The sequence below is a fragment of the Armigeres subalbatus genome, chromosome 2 (assembly GCF_024139115.2).
Source record: "Armigeres subalbatus isolate Guangzhou_Male chromosome 2, GZ_Asu_2, whole genome shotgun sequence".
In the NCBI taxonomy this organism is placed as follows: domain Eukaryota; kingdom Metazoa; phylum Arthropoda; class Insecta; order Diptera; family Culicidae; genus Armigeres; species Armigeres subalbatus.
The window spans coordinates 152,015,830-152,043,305 of record NC_085140.1 but is presented as its reverse complement, the minus strand read 5'-3'; the positions used below and the strand labels follow the sequence as shown (position 1 = coordinate 152,043,305).

Genomic DNA, 27,476 nt, shown 5'->3' with positions numbered 1-27,476 from the left:
TAGAAAAATAGTGTTTCCGATCCTAATGAGGCGTGCATCTTGAGCAGTTAAATATAATTTTTCTCTTTAATTTAATTTCACTCTGAGTCGAACTATTTCATTCCAAAGTGTCTAAAATCTAACAGTTGCACATTTGCTTCATCACCGATTTTTTAAGAATGTAAAAAACGATCATGAACTAATAATTATGTACAATTATAAAGATAAACAACCAAATAATTATCTACTCTGAAGGCACCTGCTTGGTCTTGGCTTCTATATAAATGTATAAATGATCGAATCAGTTGACTGACTTATCATTTTCCTTTACTGTTTCAAACAACTACCTTTCAGTTTCCCCCTCAATGTAGCCTTCTATTTACGACTCATAACCCATACACAAAACTGACTCATGTTTTGTTCCGATCCACGATTTTCATACAACGAATGTATTTCCTCAGATCTTCGTTTCCGAATCTTAGTGTTTATGCTAAACCATCTTTCCCTCTTCAATAAATGTTTTCCACTCCAAATAATACCCCATCAGGATCAAAAACTAAGCCAGATCTTCCCGAAATAAACTCCTGCTAATTTCAAATTAAAACTTGACCATTGATGATCGAATTATAACATCACACAACTGTTTCTGTTTTCTATCTCGAAAACTTTCTCCGATCTGTCGCCATATTGTTCGAAAAACCAAAAACCGCGAAACCCTGTCCAATCTACTATCACCAATCACCGACAAACATAAAAATCAAACAAAACCTAAAACAAACCCTGAGTAGCCGAAGGACAGGCATTGTCAGAAGAAGACGAAGAGTTTCTCTGTAACTTGTGCCAAAGGCGATTTGAGGAGCAAGGTACATCAAGACAAACTTCAACATATTTGTTTTCGTTGGGTTTTTCCTCCTTTAGTTGCGCGTTGTTTAACTTGTTGGCACATACACAAAGAACACACATACCCACATCTGCGCCACATTCTCATTTTTTCCGGTTCCGTTCAATTGCCCCAAAGGGTCGTGCACTAATAAAGTAAGATTGTCTTTTCGGTGGTGCTGTTTTTAATTAAGTTTGTGAAAAATAAATTATCAAGTAAAATAGAAGATGAGGATTTTCATCTGAAGTTTTGCTTTGAAGTTTTTTGTTTGTCATCTGAATTGTTAGTGCACAACCCCCAATATTTTTTTTTGTAATTTGCTATTATTTGAATGGATTATCTTTAAAAAAATCAGCTACTGTCAAGGTGGAAGAGATTGTTGGCATTCTACATAAACGTATGCATTTTGGACTTTTGTATATACATTAGGAATAGGATATTCATCAAAAACCTTAATCAGTTCAATATTGCATCATACCCATAGGTTTAATACATTTTTTAAATAAATAGTTTGTAATATTAAACCATAAACCAACGTTCAAAATGCATTCGTTCTCTTATGTATCAGAATTGTTTATGTTATGTTGGAGATGTTTCCTTTTTTAAAAAATGATGATATATTATTGTTGAAATCGGCCCCAAAACAAATAGATTGTAATAAAATCCATTGAAGCTTGATTGGTTGATTGTTCTAACAAATGCAAAAGCCTAGTATGTTTTATTCCATACCTCAACTTTTTTCGTATCTAAAGGAAATGAAACAATACAATCTCTTCTTTTAGACTTTTGATAGAACAATGAAAAACGAGGTTTGCTTCATGAAAAGAAAGCTATTAGAAACTCTAAAATAAAATCTCTAGTTAAGAAAATCAAATAAAACATGTGTACGACAATTCTTCTACACATTAATACAGAGCTTCATATTTTAAGGCATAGTAAGAGATAGCAGAAAATTTACTTCCGTAAGAAAATTTACTCATTTCTATTTGAAACCGTATGCGGAAGTTTTCCAGCCTTTAAAAAAACTCACTTTTTATCGTTTCGAATCCGTTTTCATCGACAATTGAAACAAATTGTGGCAAGCGTCGTCACACAGTTTTATTGCTAAACTCATGCCAGCTCGGGCCCTCATCCCCATTATGACATACCTAACAAAACAAAGTCTCGTTTATCGCCCGGCGTCACATTTTATGTTTCTGTTGGCACATTTAGTTTTATAGATTTCCGCGTTTCATGTTATTTTTGTTCCACTAGTGTACTCCCACACACCAAGTGCTTCAGCAGTATGACCCATAACGGAGCTAATTGCTTGTCGGTTGCCTGTCGACCTGCGACTGAACAATCACAATACTTATTTCCTCCGATTAGAGATGCTTTTATATGAAAGACAAGACCGTATCACACTGATTTTGATAACCTTTCACCACCAAAGGCACAAACACTATTCACGCACTCTCACAGTTTTACACGAATGTTCGAAAAAAAAATAGGATGTGGCTCTTTGTTTCAAATTTTTCATAGGATTATGAGGTATCGCATGTGGATATTATCGATACTCAAAAACCAATAACCAATAACTATATTATTCTGACAATTAAAAAACGCGTTTGCGAGTCCTTGAACTAGCAAACATACCCCGTGATTTAAATCACATGACTGTTGTACCCGAAACTGTGATTTTAGATACACCGTGATTTTGTAAGTTCATGAGTTCGTCACAGCTTTTTCTCGCGTGTAGCACTTTGTTTAGTCGAAAGTCTTCGTCATACACTTAGAAACTGGTCGTATGATCATCATAAGTAAGATATTCTTTTAAAATTGCGTCAAAAGAAAATCTGTCGGTTTCCAAGTTCTTTTTTAATTAGACAGAAGCTGTACGACCGTGATCAGTTTAATTTAATTTTATTGGTATATCGGTCTCGATGCTGCTCGTATAGAGGAAGGGAGCAGCGTGTGTGCGAAAGCAGATGGGAAAGAAACGGAGTCCAAATGTTATCGCTAGGCAGCGACAAGTGTGGAAATGGTTGAAAGGTGTTGAAGTATGCGAGGGCCATTTGGGAATAATTAAATTATCGAAGCGTCCGTCTTTGCCGTACATCCTTTCTGGGGATGGCTCGGGCAGTGAATGAAAGTCACTGTTACCGAGACTGGCGGTTCTTTTTTATGAAATTTATAAAACGACCTTGTGAAATGTTTTGTGGATATTGAAAAAAATGCACCCAGGAATCGAACCATAGGCGTCGAAATTAGAAGGCGCGTGATTCGATAACACGCTCATTAACGCTTCAAGAATTTATTTTACTGGACAGTCTGTAAAAATATTAGCTTTATAAAAATTATACTGACCTATCTTGTTCCTGAACTGTTTGGGCAAAGTAGTCGAAAGTGTATCATATGATAATCTATTTTAAGCCGTCTAACCTGTTGTATTAGAATTCCAGCCAGAATGCATAAAAAAACGCTCGACGGTCTCAAATTTAGCGAGCATTACCAACACTGTTTTTGTAAGTATGGATAAGCAACAGCAAGTAGACATTTTCAAAGATTTTTTGAAGGTATTTGACAAACTTCGGCACGGCCCTGTTGTCTTGCAACCGAGGCGTCTCGGTCTTCCATTGGATCGTCAACTGGATAGAATCGTATTTGACTTCAAGGAAAGTTTTCGGATTTCCTAAGTCACTTAAAACTAATAATTTTTGTTCTGTTCATGGACGACGTTTGTGATCCCGGACAGAAGCCACGATCAGATTAACAAAACTTGATATGGACTTGATTGATATAAGAGATAAAAGAACAGGCAACAATATCAAAAATTTGCACCGAAATATCATTTAAATATCAAGATATGCTATGGATAAGAACAAACTTATGGCACTTGATATCGATCACTTATTACAAATAACATATCTTGATATCCTCATGATATTTCAGTGCAAAATATTGATATTGTTGTCTGATCTTTTATCTGCTTATATCAATCATGTCCATATCTCATCTCTATCTTATCAACATTTGATATTATTGAGCTATTTTCGTCTACTCGGGATCAGTTACACTCATGCAAACTACTTAATGCGGATGGTCTGAAAATTTATCGTGTTGTTAGGTCAGGTTTAGATTGCTGTGTAGGTATTGTCTATCCGATTTTTTCGAGATACAAGCAAATAACTCAACTTCAGAAGTAGTGTGCCGGATTCGCATAAAGATGCGCTAAACAACGCATTATTTAGTTTGACAGATAAAACTTCGGAAGAAAGTTCGAAGCCGAATTCGAACGCTCATCATCGTGGTGAACGGTAAATAACGCCACCAAATGTTAAATAATGTTTTCCGTACTCACTCTCCAACCATGGACCTGTTACCGCTTATGAGATCTAACTCCATAAAGGACCTTGTGTTTACCTTGGAGCTTCGATTAAAGAACACATTTCCATGACAATCTCTTAAGCCAACTCTATGCTTGATCAAGCTGCCTGCACCGCAATTCTGCCCAATACTTGGGGTAGTCAACTAGCATGCGCCTATCTACCGATTAATTAATAATTCCCACGAGAATTTTGATGCCATGTCCATCAAACTATTTCATTCATTACGCCACACATAGAATACGCTATTTGAACATCACCCAAGCTAATTGAGCAAAATAAGGACATGTAACTCCTGCCTCATAATGCATTTTAGTCAACTTGTTTGGTCGAATACCGTTCGGCTGAATGCCATTTTGGCCGAACAGACCATTAGGCCGAAAGTCATTTGGCCGAATAGGACATTTGACCTGATAGGACATTTGGCCGGATTTTTAAAAATATTTTCTGGTTTGTTGATTTTTATCGGTGATGGCCGAACAGATCATTTGGTTGAAAGGACATTTGTCCAAATAGGACATTTGGCCGAATATGATATTTGGCCGATAGGACATTTGACCGAATATGACATTTGGCCGAATACCACATTTGGCCGAATAGGACATTGGGCCATATAGGACATTTGGCCGAATAGGACATTTGGCAGAATAGGAAATTTGGCCGAATAGGATATTTGACCGAATAGGAATTTTGACCGAATAAGACATTTGGCCGAATAGGCACAATATGACATTTTACTGAATAGATCATTTGGCCGAAAAGGTCATTTGGCCGAAAACGCCATTTTGCCGAAAAGGTTATTTGGCCAAATAGGATATTTCTACAGTGAACAGTGAGAAAAGAGAAGTGAGAAGTTAGACGTCTCAATTGTCCCTAAGATAAAGATAAAGAAGAACGAAATGATTAGTGAGACGCATCACTTCTTACATCGCGCTTTCTCATTTCTGTGAAATTTAAGAAGCGCGATGTGAAACGTGATGCGTTTCACTACTCATTTCGTTCTTCTTTATCTTTATCATTTCTCACTTATCAAATGACATGTTCGGCCAAACGTCCTATTTGGCCAAATGACCTATTCGGCCAAATCTCCTATTCGGCTAAATAACCGAATCACTTTGAAAAGTGAGTAGGGAGACGTTCCACTTCTCAATTCGCATTAGTCACTTTTTACAGTGAGTAGTGGGAAATATGATGTGAGTAGTAAGACGTCTTACTCCTCATTTCTCACTTCTCACTAATCACTTCTTACTTCTCACTTTTACAGTGAGCAGTGAGAAATGAGAAGTGAGTAGTGAGACATCTCACTTCTCAAATGACATGTTCGGCCAAATGTCCTATTCGGCCAAATGTCCTATTCGGCCAAATGTCCTATTCAGCCAGATATCCTATTTGGCCAAATGTCAATTCGACCAAATGTTCTTTTCGGCCAGATTTCCTATTCAGTCAAATGTCCTTTTCGGCCAAATGTCTTATCCGACCAAATGTCCTATTCGGATAAATGTCCTATCCGGCCAAATGTCCTATTCGACCTAATGTCCTATTTAGCCAAATGTCCTATTCGGCCAAATGTCCTATTCGACCAAATGTCATATTTTTGCTAAATGTCCTATTTCGCGAAATATCTTGTTCTGCCAAATGTCCTATTCGGCTAGAAGTTTTATTTGGCCAAATTTCCTATTCGGTCAAATGTCCTATTCGGCCAAATTTCCTTTTCTGCCAAATGACCTACTCTGCCAAATGACCTTTTCGGCAAAATGCCCTTTTCGGCCAAATGTCCAATTCGGCCAAATTTCCTATTCGGCCAAACGTCCGATCCGACCAAATGTCCTATTCGACCTAATGGCTTATTTCGCGAAATGTCTTATACTTCCAAATATCATATTCGGCCAAATTTCCTATTCGGGAAAGTGTCCTATTCGGCCAAATGTCTTATTTCGTGAAATGTCTTATACTGTCAAATGTCCTATTCGGCTAAATGTTCTATTTGGCAAAATGTCCTATTCGATCAAATGTCCTATTTGACCAAACGTCCCATTTGGCCAAATGTCCTATACAGCCTAATGTCCTGTTCGACCAAATGTCCATTTCGGCCAAATGATCTTTTCGACAAAATGTCCTTTTCGGCCAAATGTCCTATTCAGCCAAATGCCCTATTTGGCCAAATGTCCTATCCGGCCAAATGTCCTATTCAGTCAAATGCCCTATTCGGCCAAATGTCTTATCCGACCAAATGTCCTATTCGGATAAATGTCCTATCCGGCCGAATGTCCTATTCGAACTAATGTCCTATTTGGCCAAATGTCCTATTCGGCCAAATGTTATATTCATGCTAAATGTCCTATTTCGCGAAATGTCTTATTCTGCCAAATGTCCTATTCGGCTAGAAGTTTTATTTGGCCAAATGTCCTATTCTGTCAAATATCGTATTCGGCCAAATGTCCTTTTTGGCCACATGTCCTTTTCAGCCAAATGACCTATTTTGCCAAATGACCTTTTCGGTTAAATGTCCAATTCGGCCAAATTTCCTGTTCGGCCAAATTTCCTATTCGGGAAAGTGTCCTGTTCGGCCAAATGTCCTATTTGGTAAATGTCTTATTTCGCGAAATGTCTTATACTGCCAAATGTCCTATTCGGCTAAATATTTTATTTGGCCAAATGTCCTATTCTATCAGATGTCCTATTTGGTCAAATGTCCTATTTGGCGAAATGTCCTATACGGCCTAATGTCCTGTTCGACCCAATGTCCTTTTCGGTCAAATGACCTTTTCGACTAAATGCCCTTTTCGGCCTAATGTCCTATTCAGTCAAATGCCCTATTCGGCCAAATTTCCTATCCGGCCAAATGTCCTATTCGGCCAAATGACTCATTCGGCCAAATGCCCTGTTCGGTCAAATTTCCTATCCGGCCAAATGTCCTATTCGGCCAAATGAACTATTCGGCCAAATGACCTATTTGGCCAAATGATTTTCGGCCTAATGTTTTGTTCGACCTAGTGGCATTCGGCCAAATGACTTTCGTCCGAATGGGTTGCGGTCAAACGACCTTTCCCCGATAGCGGAAAACGCCTAATAGCTGGAACTTGTTACGGAACGACGCACCATGCATATGAAGCTTTTGAACAGTTAAGCATAGGGTAAACGCTCCGATAGTCGTGGGTGTTCCAATAGTGACAGCAGTATGGTTTTCAGAGAGTTAAGAAATTAAACGCTTTAGTCCACATTACCAGCCAATAGGTAAACCTGCCATAACACGATAGAGGCAAAAACATACCTTTAAAACTATTAAATTATCCTGAAAATATTGTTTTCTCTCTGTTGCGGTAGTATTCCAATAGCTACGAAACTATTTGAACGCTGTACCAATAATTGGAAAAATGAATTCAGGCAACAATAATGGATTACGATGTAATTATAGCACGCTTTACATAAAACAGCATGATGAGCTTCCAAGGTTAGGAGAATAAAGTATAGATGTGTATTCGGATAATAAATGTGGGAACATGTCTAGTTCCTCCAATATTTGCTTTTTTATACTTTAGTTGGTTCGTGCCATTTCAAAATAGTCACGAACTCAAAATTGTTAATTCGTTCCATCAGAGAATATTAATAGTTGATAATATTCATATATAAGGACAAGCCTGCCGAAATCCAAATTTAAATCTACTCGCATTTTCATGGGCACACTACTCAATGCGGAAGCAACGCACAACTGTCATTTTTATTCAGGGACAGAAAAGGTCACTTCAAATACACTCAAACATTTGGCATCCAACTAACAATCAAGTAGCCAGTCCTTTACAAATTTAAATGTTCGATTGAGTAGGACGGCATGTGCATAAACAGAAGCAAGCGTCGGCTCTCGGTGTCAGCATTGTTGTGCGCGGTGTCAAAATGCTTGGCACATTGATATTCAATTTGAAATCTCAAAATATGAATATCGTTTCAAACTGCAGTGCATGGATTTAAGGGCAATCCTCACAGAATCCAAAATTAATTGTACTCTCGTTTACAAGGGCACACCACTCAATACGCAAGCAACGCACAACTGTCATTTTTTATTATTTCAGCTTTGCTGTGTCGTAGCATGCTTTTAATTATACATATTGCTCTGGGAGGGAGATCCAGATACTACACACGAAATAACAATAAAATTAAACGTCATGACGCAAGAAAATTATCGACGAGCAAAACATATCAAAGCAAGCGTCACACGGACTGATCCATTTTTGTTTTGCGTGTCATCGATGTTTTCGTTGATTTCATTGAAGCCGGTGCGTGACTTTCTCGAGTTTCATATAACGTTCCGAGTGCGGGAATTTGAAATATGAAGTGTCTCGTGAAACTCTCTCTCTCGTGGAATATTGAATTAAGAAGTGTCCGGAACATAATCGTTTTTTGCTTCCCTATGGAGAAAATCACAAAATGCGGCAGATTAAATTCAGTATAAATAAAATACGAATCTCTTGTCAGCATCTATTTCGACCAACTCAACAACCAAAACTCATTCAAAGTCATTTTCATATAATATTTAATGATTTTGTCGATATTTCTTCACATTAATTTATTCCTAATAATGATATAAATTTCAATGAATCGTTATCTAAATTCTCGTAAAGTATGATATTAATGCAATGATATAGTTCGAAAAAGCATTTTAAAGATGAACACCGGAACATCTTTAACACTTCGCAATAACGACATGACCATTCATGAAACTTTATCTGACTTCTAATAAAGTACGATATCAACGCAATGATATATTTTGGCAAATAATTTCATAAATGATCACCACTACACCTTTATGTCTTTTTGTTCATCGAATCATTGGTATTTTGGCGCTTGTTTATCTCCGGAAATTTATATTTTTGAGATAAAAATTTATTGAATCAAACGACATTATCTTTTTGATTATGAAGGGATAGCCTTATCGTCATGAAGAACCATTTCACAAGGACATTGCCAGAAATTGATGTTTTGGAGTAAGGAAAATAATTCCCCTACATATTGATTATATTTTAATGAAAATTATATGGGATAGAATGTTAATGCAATTTGGCTGTTACAAATCAAAACTACATTGTGGTCCAATGATTAAGATCTCTGAACAAAGGTTCTACAGTATTCTTTCTTTCAGGTTCGATTAACGATTAAGTAAATAAATAAATAAATAAAATTCTGCATAAAAGAAAACTCTCGATGTTCCTCTGAAGAACCTAAAATTAAAGTTCTTATCAGAAATTCTAACATATCGATAAAGTATAACGGTGAAAAATCATATCGTTTTAACCGTTTCAACGGTATCGATATTTTGGAAAAGATTCTTTGCAAGTTTTGAGTAATTTAAAACTCTTTATGAAACGACATCTATCGCTATAGATGGTTCATAAGAAAACCTGGCAATGGTTGACAAGGATTGGTTATTCATGTTGGCAAATGTGTTTTTGTTTTCTTTTGCATTTTGAAGTAGCTGCGGATTGGGTTGACTTTGAAGAACGTGAAACGAGCAATGTAGATAATGAATTAATAAGCAAAGGGAGCAAAGGGAATCATTGCAAGAAGATGTATCCTAGACGTCTCCTTTTATTTTCACAGTGGGCACCATTTGGGCACCGAACGAGTTTCACAGTTCGATTGAATTAGGCATTTTTTTTGTTCAACAACCGTCGTTTCAAATATAGATTGATAACATTTTCAGCTAGGTCTGCGGTGACGTTTCATGACAACTAATATTTTTTTAATCTGAATCTCCCTCCCAGATATTGCTGTTCCATAGGAAACTTGCCTCTTTCCGGTTGAATATTCAAACTACTGCAGCTGTCACTTCATACTTTTTTCTCTACTGCTTGGCATGGCATTCTACAATGACAACGCCAAATATCAGGCTTTTGTTTCAGTGTATTGAAGATTTTCAGGCTTGCGGTAGAATTTTGACGGCTGCGAAAGAATTTTGCGGAATCCGCAAAATGGAAAATTTTAAATAGATCCTCAATAAAAAATGACAGTTGAACACGCGAATGCATTTAGTTTTGGATTCCGTTAGGATTGTCCTTAACATTTTGAAATAAGATTTGTTTGTATCATCAAAAATCCGCATTGATGGCGAAGTAGGTCAATGTAAGATCATTCATCAGATTCTAACAAATTCCTTCCTAATAACATACATAAAATGCGACGCGAGACTGGACACAACACTTATGGTTCTAACAAACAAAAAAAAAACAAAAAAAGAATTTTTTTAAATTACCTTTTTGTCGATCGGTTTCGGGCTCGATTCTGCCCGTCTACAGGACGTGGTCACGTGGGTTGGACCGTCCTGTGAATGAACAACAACATCAACCAAAATATTAAAAAATCCTTTCTGTAAAATCATAATAATATAATGAAATATAGTTCTTACGTTAGCACAATCTCTAAAAAATGAGTGTCCTTCCTAATAACCCTCCATCTGACTGTAATATAAGAAACAAGCCACATCCTAATGCATATCAAACACTTTCGATAAATAAAACAAATTTAAAACAACACACCCAACAGCACTTAACGGCTGACAATTGCATAAAATATCACTGCACTGTTTACCAATCCTTTTTTTTCTATTTACAAATAGTTTAACCAACCTACACTCTGACATTGTTTGAGCTCAGCTATCCTTATTTTGTTTAGTATCAATATAAGTTGATTCCGTTCATTCTTCCCTTGTTTTATTGATATTATTGAAGTAGACATTTGAATATCCTAGCCCAGAAACCGACCAACAGAATACACCTTTTTCGGCTAACTAACTTTTGATCATCTATTAGACGCAGTTTATTCCACCTCGTTTAAGCCTATTATCGTTTATCTCAAACGTTCGATTTGTTTTCTATTTTCTTTCATTAGACAATACAATGGAATCTTTTGAGATCAATAAAGTTTATTCGCCTTACTTTCTTCCTATGATAACGATATTATAAATACATAAACAATCACTATATGTAGGAAATTACAGTTGTCTGAAAGTGGATTTAATATTTACAAGAGATCGAGCGTTCTATTTCACGACCGTATTCATTCCCGGCATCATACTGGTGACGTCATCGTTCATCACATTCTGGCTGGAGTGGAACGCGGTACCGGCCAGATCAATGATAGGTAATGATTTCCATCGACACATCCATCACCGGTCCTGCTGCTCCCCAGCAGGAGCACATTCGACCGAAAACACAATCCATCACACATCAAAACATTCTTGGCCGCAGACACAGATAGAAAGGAAACGCGTTTCGATCAAATAGCCACCCCCCGCAGGGAACCCCATTTGCTTTTGTTCTTCGCTGATCAACCCCGAAAACCCTATCCGTGCCGCATGTAGCCCACATAGTTTTCCGGGCTTGCTTACATCGTCGACACTGACCGATCCGTCCCATCATTCATTCGAATTGCCTCTCACCATAATAACCTCCCACAACGTCGGATGCCTTCTATCCGATTTGAATTTATACGTTTCATATAAAAGTAGATTTTTCCATTACGAAATCCCATGCTTTCCTATACAGTTGATATTAGACTATTAGGGCCGATGCCCACGTAGCGTTTTTTCAACGCTGCGTGCACGTGGCGTTGAAAAAACGCAGGTGTGCATCGGTGCGGCGACGCTGCGTTATCGCTTTTTCCCGATGCACACATGCGTCCTTTTAACGCCGTGTGCACGCAGCGTTGAAAAGACGCTACGTGGGCATCGGGCCTTAGATTCATTTGAAAAGCAACAAATTACCTTTCAAGTGTATTTAGCTGCATGGTTCCACAAATCTTGAGGAAAAGTTCGTTTTATTTCACGTAAGTACATAATTTCACTACTTGAATTTGTTTTTTAAGGTACTCCATCTGAACCATGACAAATTAAGATCAATCCTGCGTTATTATATCCGACCAGAGTCTGCTGAATATATTTAAATCTGTTTATCAATCATCTTCAAAGAAACCAGTAAATATTATTGATTCATTTGTTGAAATAAAGATGCTTTTGTTTATAATAGAACGAGCTTAGTTATCATACGAGATGAAGAATCAAAAACAGTGGTTTCTTGTTCGCAACAGGGTAACTTGCGGTTCAAGCTACAACCGAAAGAAGGTGAGAGTAGACCTCTTTAGAAGCTGAACATTATTTGAGAAGGTAGGGCGAATAAGAATTCCTTATTGATAAGATTTTTTTATAATCCGTATTGTTAAACAGAGACCGTGAGAATTCGCAGACAATTTTTGGTTCAGGAGACCAAGAATATAAAAAGTAGTGGAACTTATGAACTGATCCTCCAGATCTGTGGATCCAATATTATTTGACACAAATATCCACTTTATTATGAGAAGTTGAGTTAACTACCTTCCCACATGCATTCCACGAAAAACACATAAAATATTGCTATCCAACACGAACAGAACTTCTCAAATATCAACATCTATCAGTGGAACGTGTGAACTTCGAAGGTGTCAGTGATTGTCTTTTTTTGTGGAAGCGAACGTCCAACTTTTCTTGTGATGTCATCAACTGTCATAGAGCTAGGGGGACAGCACAGGAAAACAAAGTTGGTAACGGAATGTATGTACCAACATCAACGGATGACCACCACAGCACACCAGAACGATAGCCTTGCAAGGTCACACCAGTAGTCTATCCCCAGTTGACTGCTGTACGCCTGTTTGTTGTTCAAGCTCAATCCAATTCAATTGTTTTAAGGAAAGTTTCTAAATGTAGTTGAGAGTAGTGCTGAGCATGTTCAGTTGCTCTGATTTATGTTTATGGTTTGGCTCCACCTCCTATATAGCTGTAGAACTAGATAGTTATAATTGCCGTTAGATGATATTTAGAAATTAGTTTTAGAATTTGTAATCAACTTCACTGGCGAAAAAAGATCTGGCAACACATTAGGCCGATTTTACCAGTGAATACCCTCATTGAATATATTCTATTAATACTATGTGAGCAAAACAATGCATGATTATTCCCATTATCATTCCCCATTTGTTTTGCACAACTAATTATGGCTGTTTCCCAATTAACTAACAACCGCACCCCCTTCGGTATAGACAATATAATTAATTTGAAACGGATCAGATAATACTTGTTTTCTAAACACATTTCAATAAAAAAAATTATAATATCTATCATAACGTATAACAAAAGGCCAAACATCATGAACTATTACAAAAATCATAATAGGTAAATCTATGACAAAAGGACGAAGGACAAAAGGTGGAAAGACAAAAGATTGAAGGACAAAAGGATAAGATAGGTATATGGGACAAAAGTTCAAAACCACTAAAAGTCGAATAAAAAAAATGTCGAAAGCATATTAATTAGTAAATTTAAAAAGCCATAGTCTAGAGAACAATACAATGCAAAACTATCTGTTTCTACTGGAAAAGGCGACATGGAGTGGGTTACTGGCGTTGTTGACACTGCACAGTGGCTAAAACCGTGTTTAAGCGCGTTTAAATAATATCACCTTTATTATGCAAGTTAGCGTAATGGTCTCTTCGAGACATTTGATCAATGTGTAAATGCGCTTCTTTGAAGGTATTCAGCTTACTGATCAATCCCTCTAAAAGTAAGATAAAATTTTTGTTTTTGCTGCTTTACAATGGACAAGGTTAATGCCTTCACAAAAGTTGTAGTAAAAGTTCTCCTGAAAACTTTGTCGAAGACACCGAGTTCGTAATTTCATTACTATTGAAGATTTGTTACGTTTTATTCCGACAACCCCTAAAATGGTTTTTCCATCATGGCTTTTATTTTCAATTCTACATTTTTGCATGTTCTAGAAAGTTATAGATAATAACAAAATACGTCGTTTGGTGGTAATTGCACCTTAAAAACTTGAAAAAAGTTATAACAGATTTAATGGATTTTTAGTCATATTTGATGTAGTTGTAAGTAAGTATAAAGGCAGAATTGTGACGGCAATAAACAATCTCCATACGCATATCAAAAGTACAAAGTAATGGACTTTTAATTTAATACTTAAATTGTCGAGAGTTGTAAGCTTGAATGTAAGACATGTTTAGAACAAATAACTTTTATTGCTATATTAGAAGTGTATTAATGAAAAATGCACACATTCAAAAGAGTTTAACTTTGCTTATTTAAAGATACTACACAAAATAATTTTTAAAGCATGATAAATTCGCTTCAAATCGCTGTAGCTATTTTCACTGTCACTATTATCTTTGTTTATGCTGCTATATGAAAAGTTCTCCCTTTTCCAGAAGAAGTTTTGCGTCCTCTGAAAACATGAATATTTCGCTTTTTTATAGGGCCATCCACGAGTTATATTTATAAACAGGTTCAGAATAAGAAACGAGTAGCACTTATCCAAAACATCACGGTCCGTTAGCTTGTCTTGAAATTTTTTCGGGTGCTGAGTTCTCGATATCTGCTTACCGGATAAAATAAATGTAAATATTATGCTCATATCAAAAGAAATTGTGAGAATAATTATCTGTAATGATTTTTGCACTGTTGTTTCATCCCTATATGTCATGGTGAGGCCAATCTATTTACGCCTACCCCTCTTGGTATTTCGATCTTCACACCGAACGAACTGGCGTGTGAGTCTTAACTTCTAACCTGATTGTTTGTTTTTAGACTAAAAAAGTTATTGATTTTATAAATGGCTTGCCGGTGGTATGTAGAATATCAAAACACTGTAATCAAATCTCATTTAAATTTGCTATTCCTACATAGCTAATCAGTCAATGGAAATTCAAAATCGCCATCTGTTTTTCTGTATGGAAAACAGGATGGCGCACTATTTTCTATCGAGAAAAAACCAAAGCATGTTTTAATGAAGTTTATAAAACGTATTTGATTGGTCCAGATCATTATGCTAGAAATCGCCAAGAAGGTTGGAAATACATATTAAAAGTTACCTGCGATATATTCAACAAACTGTGGATTAAGCACCATCGAACAGAGTCCAAGGTTTTGCTGCATCTCATGGTAAGTATTTTGATAAACCGTTCGTTCTTCCCCGAGCATCCTGAATATGATTCCATCGACATCAACGAATGCCTGCCAAAGATTGGTCGTGAGGCCAACGCCTTTTCCGAAAAGTGTGGCGAATCCACAGAAGAAAAAGCAAAGCCATTCGTAAAGAGTTCCCCAACCGAAGTACTTGCATTTTGCACAGCTCAAGTTAAGCTTCGCGAATCAGGACAAACCCATGCTGCTAATATAGTGAAGGAAGCTACACAGACAACCTTACATCGTGTAGCAACAAGGATTTTTCGAGAGCATGGAAAAAATCATTAAAATACCCTGTTTTCAATACAATAGGTGCTGAAGCTTTGGCTTTGTTCATTGACGCCAAACTGACCAAGTCACAGTACATAAAAATTCAATCCAGGGAACCAGGAGCGAAACGCATAAAATTGTATCCACCATACCACCACATAACAGAAGCTAAAAAGCTGCATATCCAGATGATTCTGCTACATAACAGTCAGTGACACATGTGCACCGGAAGTCAGACTACAAAACTTCTTGATCATACATCAAAGCGTATCATTGATGCGAACGAGGAAGTGTTGGACGACTTCACTGATGAGGAACACTAAACATCACGTTAACAGTCAAATGGGGAATGGATGGATGCACAGGAAACAGCGGTATAATCAAAAATTCGAGAACGATGACGGTTCGAAAAATGATGGAAATGTGTTCATAACATCTTTGGTCCCGATACTTGCTGAAGCGAATGCCAAAGTATTCTTTAGCAATACCCATCCATCCTCGACTCGGCTGTGACGTCCGATAAGAATTCAAATGGTGTCCGAAACCACAGAGCTGGCAGTTCTTGAGAAAGAATACATCGAAAGACAAATTAAAAAGTTGTCACCAACAGAGTTTACAAAATATGGACGGTACCTACGTATTAATTATTGTATGTTGCTAACTATGGTAGATGGAAAGATATGTTCGGCATTAACAGGTACAAAATCATCTCAAAGATGCTTTATCTGCTTGGCGAAGCCAACGGAAATGAACGATATAGACAAGGTTCGACAACTTGAAGAAGACAGGGAAGCATTTCAGTATGGTCTGTCGCCTCTGCACGCATGGATACGATTTTTTGAGTACTTCATCCATGTAGCAGATCAACTGGAAACGAAGAAATGGCAGTCACGCGGTGAAGATAAGGAGAACATGTTAGAACGCAAAAAGAATATTCAAATGCGGTTTAATGCGGACAAGCAACGAACCATGATGTTTTGAATATGCTACTCGTTTCATCTGATCCGTTAATAAGTTGTATTCGCGGATGGCCCAAAAAAGCGAAATATTCGTTTTCAGAGGACGCAAAAACTTCTTCTGAAGAACTTTTCAAATAGCAGCATAAACAGTGCCAACAGTGGCAGTGGAAATAGCGACAGCAATTAGCGAATTGAATGCTTTAAAATGATTTTGTGCAGTATCTTAAATAAGCAAAGCAACTTCTTGAATGCATTTTCATTAATACACTTCTAATATTGCAATAAAAGTTATTTGTTCAAACATGTCTTACATTCGCTTACAACTCGACAATTTAAGTATTAAATTAAAGTCCATTACTTGTACTTTGATATGCGTATGAGATTGTTTGCCACAATTTGCACTATACTTAGTTACAACTACATCAAATATGACTAAAAAATCCATTAAAACTGTTATAACTTTTTTATTTTTCAAGTTTTTAAGGTACAATTATCACCAAACGACGTATTTTGTTATTATCTATAACTTTCTAGATCATGCAAAAAATGTAGAATCGAAAATAAAAAATCTATGATGGAAAAATTATTTTTAGGGGGTTGTCGGAGTAAAATGTAACAAATCTTCAAAAGTAATGAAATTACGAACTCGGTGTCTTCGACAAAGTTTTTCAGGAGAACTTTTACTACAACTTTTGTGAAGACATTAACCTTGTCCATTGTAAAGCAGAAAAAAACAAAATTTTTATCTCACTTTTAGGGGGATTGATCAGTAAGCTAAATACCTTCAAAGAAGCGCATTTACTTACTGATCAAATGTCTCGAAGAGACCGTTACGCTAAATTGCATAATAAAGGTGATATTAATTAAACGCGCTTAAAACACGGTTTTAGCCACTGTGCACTGGTTTGGATGCTATTGATGTATTTGCATGAAGCAGACTACGATGACGACGATTACAATGTATATTCATTGGGCAGTTACGAACGGCATGGTCGACATTCAAACAGTTGAGTTAAAGCCGCTTGGCGTTGACTATCTGAAGACGATGGAATTTGAAGCATTTGAACAGTGGATAAGGTTGATTACAAACTGGACTACGTCTTGATGTGCCTGCTGTGGAGGAACACGACGAAATGCAGATTACCGAATGAAGCTTTCTCGACGGCAAGGCAGTTGGCAGAGCGGAACCCGATGATGTTTTACGGATGGTTTACGGAAATGGACGCTCCTGTGTAGAAACTCAACCAGATAGGTGTAGTTAGGATCCTCCACCGTAGATGCATGGTCCTCCAATACCTTCAGCGTATCGTCGTGCAGCCTTGTACAGAGTAGATGCTCGAGAATGGTACTCCACGAGTCAGTTGGTTCTCCAAGCTGTCTCAAGCAGTTGTTCCTTACCTGTCGTGTTCGACGCACGCGACTGCAGATAAGCTCTGCTGAATTATACTCACTCGGTCGGTTTTTAGAGCTATTGTTAGCACATTAGCTTTGTTCTGGTTTTGCGTGCTTGGTCATTTGGATTCCTTTTTGTGAAGCTATCCAAAAAGAAACGGTACGACATGATTGAAATTGGTGCAGTTTTGGTTCCCGGCAAATTCCCCACGCCCGTCATGGACCGAAATTGCAAATTTCGTGAAGCAACTGCTGGGTGATGTTTGGAGCATCGAAACGGTTTATAAAATTGCGGACAATGGAAGTGTTTGCATTAAATACAAAACGCAGGAAGCGACGATGGTCAAAACGTACACTATGTCCGGGTATTTGATCTCCATCCAGAAATAACGGATGGAAAACTGTCTTCAGCTCTTGGAAGTTACGGGAAAGTGGACCGAATCGCATGTGAAAAATTTCGTGCTAATTTGGGCCCAGGTGTGATTTCCGGAAGGCCAGGAAGCGAGAAACGAGCATAGCTGGAAAGAAACACACGACCTAAGGGTACCGGTGTTACCCAATGAAGAAAATCGTGAAGATAATTACCTGATGGCCGACAAATTGGGCCTTGAATTAAATTCAAATAAAATCACACTTGAATAATGTCTCCATTTATGGCAATCGTAACGGCGCGACCACAGCGACGGATTGTTCCAGATTTCGCAATGGCATTATACCGTCTTACCCTACATTAACTCGTGATTATCTGTGCTCTGTGGTCAATATGATTGCTTTATTGTTTGGCCAATTTTGGATTTTTTGTTTTTTTTTGTAATCATCTTTTAGTATGTTACCTTAGATTGACCATGGGCGGGCGGGTACCTCGCGGGGAGGGGTTTTTGTAAATAAGGGTACAAAAACAGTGATTTTTCATGCTCACTTTACTTATATCTGAAAATCATCTTTTCAAAAAGGTTATGCAGGGAGGCGTGTGCTTTGACATGAGGCATTGGTTAGTTTAGAACTTGACCGCTAGATGGTGGTATATATGAAACCCTTATTTTAGACTAGTCAAGATATTCCGATATATAAACCGCACAAATTTGAAGTTTGTAAAGATGAATTCTTTAACAAATTTTTTCTTGGTGAGAATGGACTGTCTTGTGACGGAAAAAAATATTAGGAATTTTTCAAATAGGCCGCACTAGTGTGCTAGCAATATTCTCGCATGTGTGATATATTGTTCTAGCTTGAGATCCCTCATACCTACACCCAAGTTGTATTCTCCAGGGTTTTCATTCATTCATTTATTTAGTTTACATCTAAACAGATAACACTGAATCAACAATTTGACGCCACTATACACGGTTCGAGGCCGCATCTCTCCATCCTCGGATACGCCCCACGCTCGCCAAGTCGTTTTGCACCTGGTCTGCCCATCTCGCTCGCTGCGCTCCACGCCGTCTCGTACCTGCCGGATCGGAAGCGAACACCATCTTTGCAGGGTTGCTGTCCGGCATTCTTGCAACATGTCCTGCCCATCGTACTCTTCCGGCTTTAGCTACCTTCTGGATACTGGGTTCGCCGTAGAGTTGGGCGAGCTCATGGTTCATTCTTCGCCGCCACACACCGTCTTCTTGCACACCGCCAAAGATGGTCCTAAGCACCCGTCTCTCGAATATTCCGAGTGCTTGCAAGTCCTCCTCGAGCATTGTCCATGTTTCATGTCCGTAGAGGACAACCGGTCTTATAAGCGTCTTGTACATGACTCATTTGGTGCGGTGACGAATCTTTTTCGACCGCAGTTTCTTTTGGAGCCCGTAGTAGGCCCGACTTCCACAGATTATGCGCCTTCGTATTTCACGACTAATGTTGTTGTCAGCCGTTAGCAAGGATCCGAGGTAGACGAATTCCTCGACCACCTCGAAGGTATCCCCGTCTATCGTAACACTGCTTCCCAGGCGGGCCCTGTCGCGCTCGGTTCCGCCCACAAGCATGTACTTTGTCTTTGACGCATTCACCACCAGTCCAACTTTTGTTGCTTCACGTTTCAGGCGGGTGTACAGTTCTGCCACGTTTGCAAATGTTCGGCCGACAATGTCCATGTCATCCGCGAAGCAAATAAATTGACTGGATCTGTTGAAAATCGTACCCCGGCTGTTACACCCGGCTCTCCGCATGACACCTTCTAGCGCAATGTTGAACAACAGGCACGAAAGTCCATCACCTTGTCTTAGTCCCCGGCGCGATTCGAACGAACTGGAGTGTTCGCCCGAAATCTTCACACAGTTTTGCACCCCATCCACCGTTGCTTTGATCAGTCTGGTAAGCTTCGCAGGGAAGCTGTTCTCGTCCATAATTTTCCATAGTTCTACGCGGTCTATACTGTCGTATGCCGCCTTGAAATCAACGAACAGATGGTGCGTTGGGACCTGATATTCACGGCATTTTTGAAGGATTTGCCGTACAGTAAAGATCTGGTCCGTTGTCGAGCAGCCGTCAACGAAGCCGGCTTGATAACTTCCCACGAACTCGTTCACTAATGGTGACAGACGACGGAAGATGATCTGGGATATCACTTTGTAGGCGGCATTAAGGATGGTGATCGCTCGAAAGTTCTCACACTCCAGTTTGTCGCTTTCCTTGTAGATGGGGCATATAACCCCTTCCTTCCACTCCTCCGGTAGCTGTTCGGTTTCCCAGATTCTGACTATCAGTTTGTGCAGGCAAGTGGCCAGCTTTTCCGGGCCCATCTTGATGAGCTCAGCTCCGATACCATCCTTACCAGCTGCTTTAGTGGTCTTTAGCTGTTGTATGGCATCCTTAGCTTCCATCAAGATGGAGGCTGGTTGGCTTCTATCGTCCGCTAAACTGACGTAGTCATCTCCTCCGCTGCCTTGACTTTCACTGCCTGTACTCTCAGCGCCATTCAGATGTTCCTCGTAGTGCTGCTTCCACCTTTCGAACACCACACGTTCGTCCGTCAAGATGCTCCCATCCTTATCCCGGCCCATTTCGGCTCGCGGCATGAAGCCTTTGCGGGATGCGTTGAGCTTCTGATAGAACTTGCGTGTATCTTGAGAACGGCACAGCTGTTCCATCTCCTCGCACTCCGCTTCTTCCAGGCGGCGTTTCTTTTCCTGAAAAAGGCGGGTCTGCTGTCTCCGCTTCCGTCTATAACATTCCACGTTCTGCCGGGTACCTTGCTGCAGCGCGACCGCCCGCGCTGCGTCCTTCTCCTCCAGAATCTGTCTGCACTCTTCGTCGAACCAATGGTTCCGTCGACTTCGTCCCACATACCCGTTAATGGCTGCTTTAACTGTATTCCAGCAGTCCTCAAGAGGGGTCCCATCGAGCTCACCCTCTTCCGGCGACGCTGCCTCGAGATGCTGCGCGTATGCAGTGGCGACATCAGGTTGCTTCAGTCGCTCTATGTCGTACCGCGGCGGTCGTCGGTACCGAACATTGTTGATGACGGATAGTTTTGGGCGCAGTTTAACCATCACCAGATAGTGGTCCGAGTCGATGTTAGCGCCACGATATGTCCTGACGTCGATAATGTCGGAGAAGTACCGTCCATCAATCAGAACGATTTGTGATTCTGTCTGCAGTGGATCTCCAGGTGTACCGATACGGGAGGCTGTGTTGGAAGTAGGTGCTGCGAATGGCCATATTCTTGGAGGTGGCCAAATCAATTAGTCGTAGGCCGTTTTCGTTTGTCAGCCGGTGAGCGCTGAACTTTTCAATAGTCGGTCTAAACTCCTCCTCTTGGCCAACCTGAGCTTTCAAATCTCCTATGATGATTTTGACGTCGTGGCTTGAGCAGCTGTCGTACTCACGTTCCAGCTGCGCGTAGAATGCGTCCTTATCATCATCAGTGCTTCCGGAGTGTGGGCTATGGACGTTGATTATGCTGAAGTTGAAGAACCGGCCTTAGATCCTCAACCTGCACATTCTTTCATTGATCGGCCACCACCCGATCACGCGCCTTTGCATATTGCCCATCACTATGAAAGCTGTTCCCAGCTCGTGTGTGTTGTCGCAGCTCTGGTAGATGGTATGATTACCTCTAAACGTTCGCATCATTAATCCCTTCCAACAAACCTCCTGCAGCGCTACGATGCCGAATCCACGGTCCTTGAGCACATCGGCGAGTATGCGTGTGCTCCCGATGAAGTTGAGAGATTTGCAGTTCCACGAACCGAGTTTCCAATCGCTAGTCCCTTTTCGTCGCAGTGGTCTTTGCCGATGGTTCCGGTCCGTACTCTCTTGTTGATTGTTCGTTGCGTGAGTTTTTTTTTTTGGCTGGCTTGCAGGGCCTGACACCAAACCCCCTAAATTTCCGGAGGACCATTCCTCCTTATTCCCGGTGGACCATGGTGCACAGTTTCACTTAGAGTCCCTCGCTGGCACTCGGACGATGATCAGCCGCCCCTAACATGGAGAACAGACACTGTTGTGAGCCGATCCTGACATGGAGAACAGACGCTCAATAAGATTTGCACCTCCGGAGAGTAGCAAACCCCCCCTTCCCTGTCAGCATACGACCATAGTTCCCACCGGGGTTGGTTACCCGATCTTCCCTAAGGTTGCTCGTATCCCGGCCAGCACCGCGGGGAGGTAGGGATAGGAGTTGCTGGGTAAGAGGCTAAGGACCGCGAGATGGGGTCTATTTTATTCCTTCAGGTACGCAAAGTACCAATGGTACGCTTTACCCAGCATTTGCCGTGCCTCCAGGGTTTTCATATTTAATAAAACTGCAGCATGATATTTAAGGGGGCAAATCGTGGCAGACAATTTCATACGCATAACAAAGTATGTACTAGTAAATGTACAAGTAACTGCCGCGTTGTAAGTGTATGTAAGATAGGTATGTACAGTCGCCTCTCCCCATCTTGATATTGAATGGACCATCGAGATAAGGAGATATTGAGGAATGAAAGGAAAATTGAAATGGGTACTAGATTGAAATAATTCTTTGCTATGAAAATCGACAACAAAACAAATGTTATCTCTTGTTGTTCATGTGTTTGATATCGACATAAGAGAGAGAATCCTAAACAAAATATAACCAGAACACATCGAGATAGAGAGATATTGAGATACGGAGGTTATTGAGATATAAAATGCTCCAACGTATGTAGATTGAAGGGGCCGAAAAAAAACATCGACATAGAGAGAGATATCGAGATATAGAACATCGATATGTGGAGAGTCGACTGTATAATGTATATATCGAAAATCATTTGCTCCGGTTCAAAGCAGAAATCAATCTTCCGTATTTTGCCAAGTAGGCCTTAACATCAGACCAGATTGGTTTTATTAGTAGCCTGATGCAAATATGCCCTCACTGGCAGTACTGCAAAAGGTCGTGATCAGGGTTCTTATATCAGGGTTCACTCACTTCGACAGTAGATGGGAGAGAGGAGCGCGAGGGAGAAAAATTCATTTTCAGTGCAAAACATAAACAAACTCGGTGGCTGCCCCATATAAAAATCCAAGATGGCTGAATCATGTAATTGGCATACTGCTACACCTGTTCGTATTCACCTTGGTCGTGATTGTCATAAGACAGAGAGCAAAGCGCCTTTTTCTATCTCGGGCGACCAAATAAAAGTATCGTAGGTTCTTTGATCAATTTTGCATGAACAGCAATTATTAAAATTAAAATTTCTAAATTATGTAATACATATGATGCAAAGAATAATGACAAGTCGATGAATTAAACATATTCCTTTAAGAACAATCCTCATGGAATCTAAATTTAAAAGTACTCGCGTTTTCAAGGGCACACCACATTTTTATTATTATAGCTTTGCTGTATTTTTGGGAATGAGCAACTAATCCAGTCGGAATTCCTCAAAATTTAAATTTGGATTCCGTGAGGATTGTCCTTAATCCACTGAGTAGAAAGTGGTGATAAACACAAAAATAAAACAAATACATATTGCACACTTTAATGCCCTGCTAGGGAATTTTTTTTTTGAGATTTGTGTAGCATGCCTTTCATTTTTTGCGATTCTATAGAGAACAATAAAAGCCAGATATGTAAACATCGCGTAACATCTCACATTGAAAATGAGAAATTGCAGTTCTGCCGACTGGTAAACAGAGTATTAGGAACACGGCGGGTATTTCCGTCCATCGTCATAGGGGCTAAAATCAATGAAAGCAACGTCATTTTGCTAGAACTCCACTATAGCAGAACGTTTCGCCTAAGCGTACGATTGGGTACGGATGAATTTGGCAAAAAAGCTTCTATTTTATTGATATTTGATACTATGACGATAAGACGTAAATGCCTGCCTAAACCCTATAAACCTTTATTTTTGCACGAAAAGCTTATTCACAAGGAGTTTATGAAACACTGCACCATGCGTCTCCATATGCCTTGGGGGGGGGCAATGAAAATGACATTTTCGAATTTCAAAAAACGGCATTGCTCACAAATTTTATTACCCCAAAATATAACCCCATGCAAAATTTGAGCTCAATCGGACATGATTTAGGGGTGCCTAAAATTCATCAAAGTTTTGAAATGTTTACCCATGAAAATTTTTCCAAGGAAAAGTAGAAAATCGATTTTTTTGGTTTTGATGCCAAATGACTAAAAAATGCATGAAACTTCAAGATCTGATGTTATTAAAAAAAAAATTGGACTTGGAAATATTTTCAGATGATGAAAATTTTTTAATCGAATTTTAACACCGGACGATGCACAAACGTTTTCGTAACCAAAAATATCACCCTATGCATAATTTGAGCTAAATCGGATATGATTTAGGGTTGCTCAAAATAATCAAAACTTCATTATTTTTTTCTCACAAGGATTTTTTTTATGCCAACGGATTCAAAATGCACAAAACTCTGAGAATTATTTTTTTGGAAAAAAAATCGAATGTTTTGGGACTTCGAAAAAAATTCTCACGGCGTAAACAATTTTTCATCGAATTTAAAAACCAGACGTTACGCAAAAAATTCTACTGAGAGTAATAAATCTCCCATCGAATCAGAAAAGTATTGCCTCTTCTCAAGTTCAGTCGTAGCCATCAACTGCCTATTTTTCTGTTTCTCTCCAATGTTTATGGTAACGCAAAATTTTAAATTCAATTGCCCTATTATCAATCACTTAATTAATTTGTTTTACTTTCCATACAGCTATCAACGCTTCTGTTGTTATTTACACACTTTGTTTAGCAGTTTGTTTCTCAGTTCGCAAATGAAACATGAACAGATTAGATGACTTGGGAAACAATGGCAAATATTCCCCAACAAACAGAATATCCTCCATTTCATGAAAAATAATTATAATAAACAGTGTGACTGCTTTCACTTCTAAAGTCTGATTTAACTCAAATTATGCATAGGGGGATACTTTTGGCTAAGAAAACGTTTGCGTATCGTCCGGTGTTAAAATTCGATGAAAAAAATTTCTTCATCTGAAAAAATCTCTAAGTTCCAAAAATGTTCTAAGAGAAAAAACGATTTTTTTATTTTTTTTTTAAATAACTTCAGATACCGACGTTTCATGCATTTTTAAGTCGTGTGGCATCAAAAACAAAAATCTGATTTTCGACTTTTCCTTGGGAAAATGTTCATGGGTAAAAATTTCAAAACTTTGATGAATTTTAGGCACCCCTAAATCATATCCGATTGAGCTCAAATTTTGCATGGGGTCATATTTTGGGGTAATGAACTTGTGAGCCATGTAATTTGGTTGAAATTCTATGAAAAAATTTTCCCATACATTCCATTGGCACCCTATTCTGAACCCTTATATGATGAACATATGTTTGGCATACAAAGTATTAAATCTCCAAAAGTAATGACTTTACGAACTTGGCATCATAAGCGTAATTTGCAACGGATGAAGTTAACTGCATTTGATTTTTTTTTCTTGTCGCGGTTTTTGTTTTTAAATTCTGTCAAATGAAACCATTCTGTACTTTGCCAAGCCTCACAAGCATAACAAAGCCATGTAGCTGTTTCTAAGCTAACTAATGTGAATAAATCATTATTACGGAACTGTATCCTTTACAATTGTTGATATATTCGAATAACAGTAGCGATATTTACAACTTTAATTCTATGACTGCTTTTGAAAACATATAATCACAAATCGATTGATGCTTATCGATTATTTGAATTAGAGCGTACCTATAAAAACTAAATAAATAAGACGTCGACAATATTTTTTGGATATTTATTAAATCATTCAGATGTTTATTTCTCACTATCCATCCTCATTTATATACAGGTTATTGTTGGGCTTTATTTAACCCCTTGATTTGAATAACGCATTATTGTACACATGTACAGCTACCTTTGCTGCCCATGATCACATGACAGTTCAGTTCCATGTTACTAATGCGATCACGTGATTATCGGCAGTGTCTATGTATTATAATGAGAGTGATGTTATTAATGTTTAAACAGTATGAAACCCATTTAATGAAAATTCGGCTTGGTCTGCTTTTACGTTTCCGTTTTTTCCTTTCTCTTCTTTCATTTTTCTTTCTCTTTTCTATGAACATCATATCAATAATAAACAACAACCAAATAAACATACAAATGCTCACCGGAATGTAAAATTGCGAAATCATCATCGCCACGCCATCACCATCACTAAACAATCAGGTAATTACAGTTGCCTGAAGGTAGACCTCATGTTTACGCGTGACCGGGCGTTCTACTTTACCACGGTGTTCATTCCGGGCATCATACTGGTGACCTCGTCCTTCATTACCTTCTGGCTGGAGTGGAATGCCGTGCCGGCTCGGGTCATGATAGGTAAGTGAACGCAGAACACGTATAGAAGTTTTGACCACCGCCACTGACCGAGACCACATCCCATCCGGGCCTCAACCCAGCAGTGTTTTCATGTGTTGTCTAACGTCCAGCAATAATATGCGCCGAAAAGCACTTGTTGTTAAGAATTTTAGGATGCGTATCATTAAGATTGAGACATCATATCTTGAGCATACTTGTGGTGAATGTTTTCCTAAAGGACTTTCTACTTTTACAAATTATTCACGGCGGTCATTTAACGAACCGTATACGAAACCGTCTGGTGATTGGCTTCGTACATCAAAGATTATTTTGTTGCTCATTAATGTTAACAGTGTTACTCCAACATAGCCATGTGAATTTGATGATTTATTTTCTTTCGATTCAACATTCGCCGTAAACAAGAATATGGTCAGCTATTTCCGGGAAATTTACAGAGCACATATATGTATGTCGCCCTTGGCTACGGCACATCTGAACGTTAACAATAAATTGCTGGATAGTACTCCAGCAAATACATCAATATTTATCCTGCACTCGCAATGCTAACATTGAGATACTCAGAGTTGTGGAAGCATGTCCAGTGTCCACTGTGCTGACCATCGAATGTGTGTGTGTCTCCTCGTCCTTGTTGAATCCTTCTAACTAGCTTTAAATGTCAGCGGATGATCCGATAGAGTGAAACAATTATTGGATTCGTGTATGTGTTGTGTTTGTTGATTGTATATAAATATTGAAGTGCTATTTTTGATGATGGGTCACAATGTCCTTATATGTGAGATCTAATTTCATAAAATCGTACACGATAAACAATGATACAGGTTCGGGCCTACCATATTATTCGTTTGAAAGTCATTCGTGTTGTT

The 27,476-nt window shown here is 38.8% G+C and overlaps 1 protein-coding gene across 5 annotated transcripts in view; it reads left to right on the top strand.

Moving 5' to 3' along the window:
- LOC134211033 (glutamate-gated chloride channel) overlaps positions 1-27,476 on the top strand; it is a 538,835-nt gene that overhangs the window by 402,134 nt on the left and 109,225 nt on the right. For 3 of the 5 annotated variants that reach the window (XM_062687564.1, XM_062687562.1, XM_062687561.1), the window contains one exon: positions 26,461-26,613. The exons of 1 other annotated variant lie outside the window; for it this stretch is intronic. In XM_062687564.1, the coding sequence (XP_062543548.1) occupies positions 26,461-26,613 (153 nt within the window). Of the gene's footprint in view, positions 1-767; positions 843-11,202; positions 11,356-26,460; positions 26,614-27,476 lie in introns of all 5 variants that reach the window. One more of the 5 variants, XM_062687560.1, reaches the window with a different exon arrangement.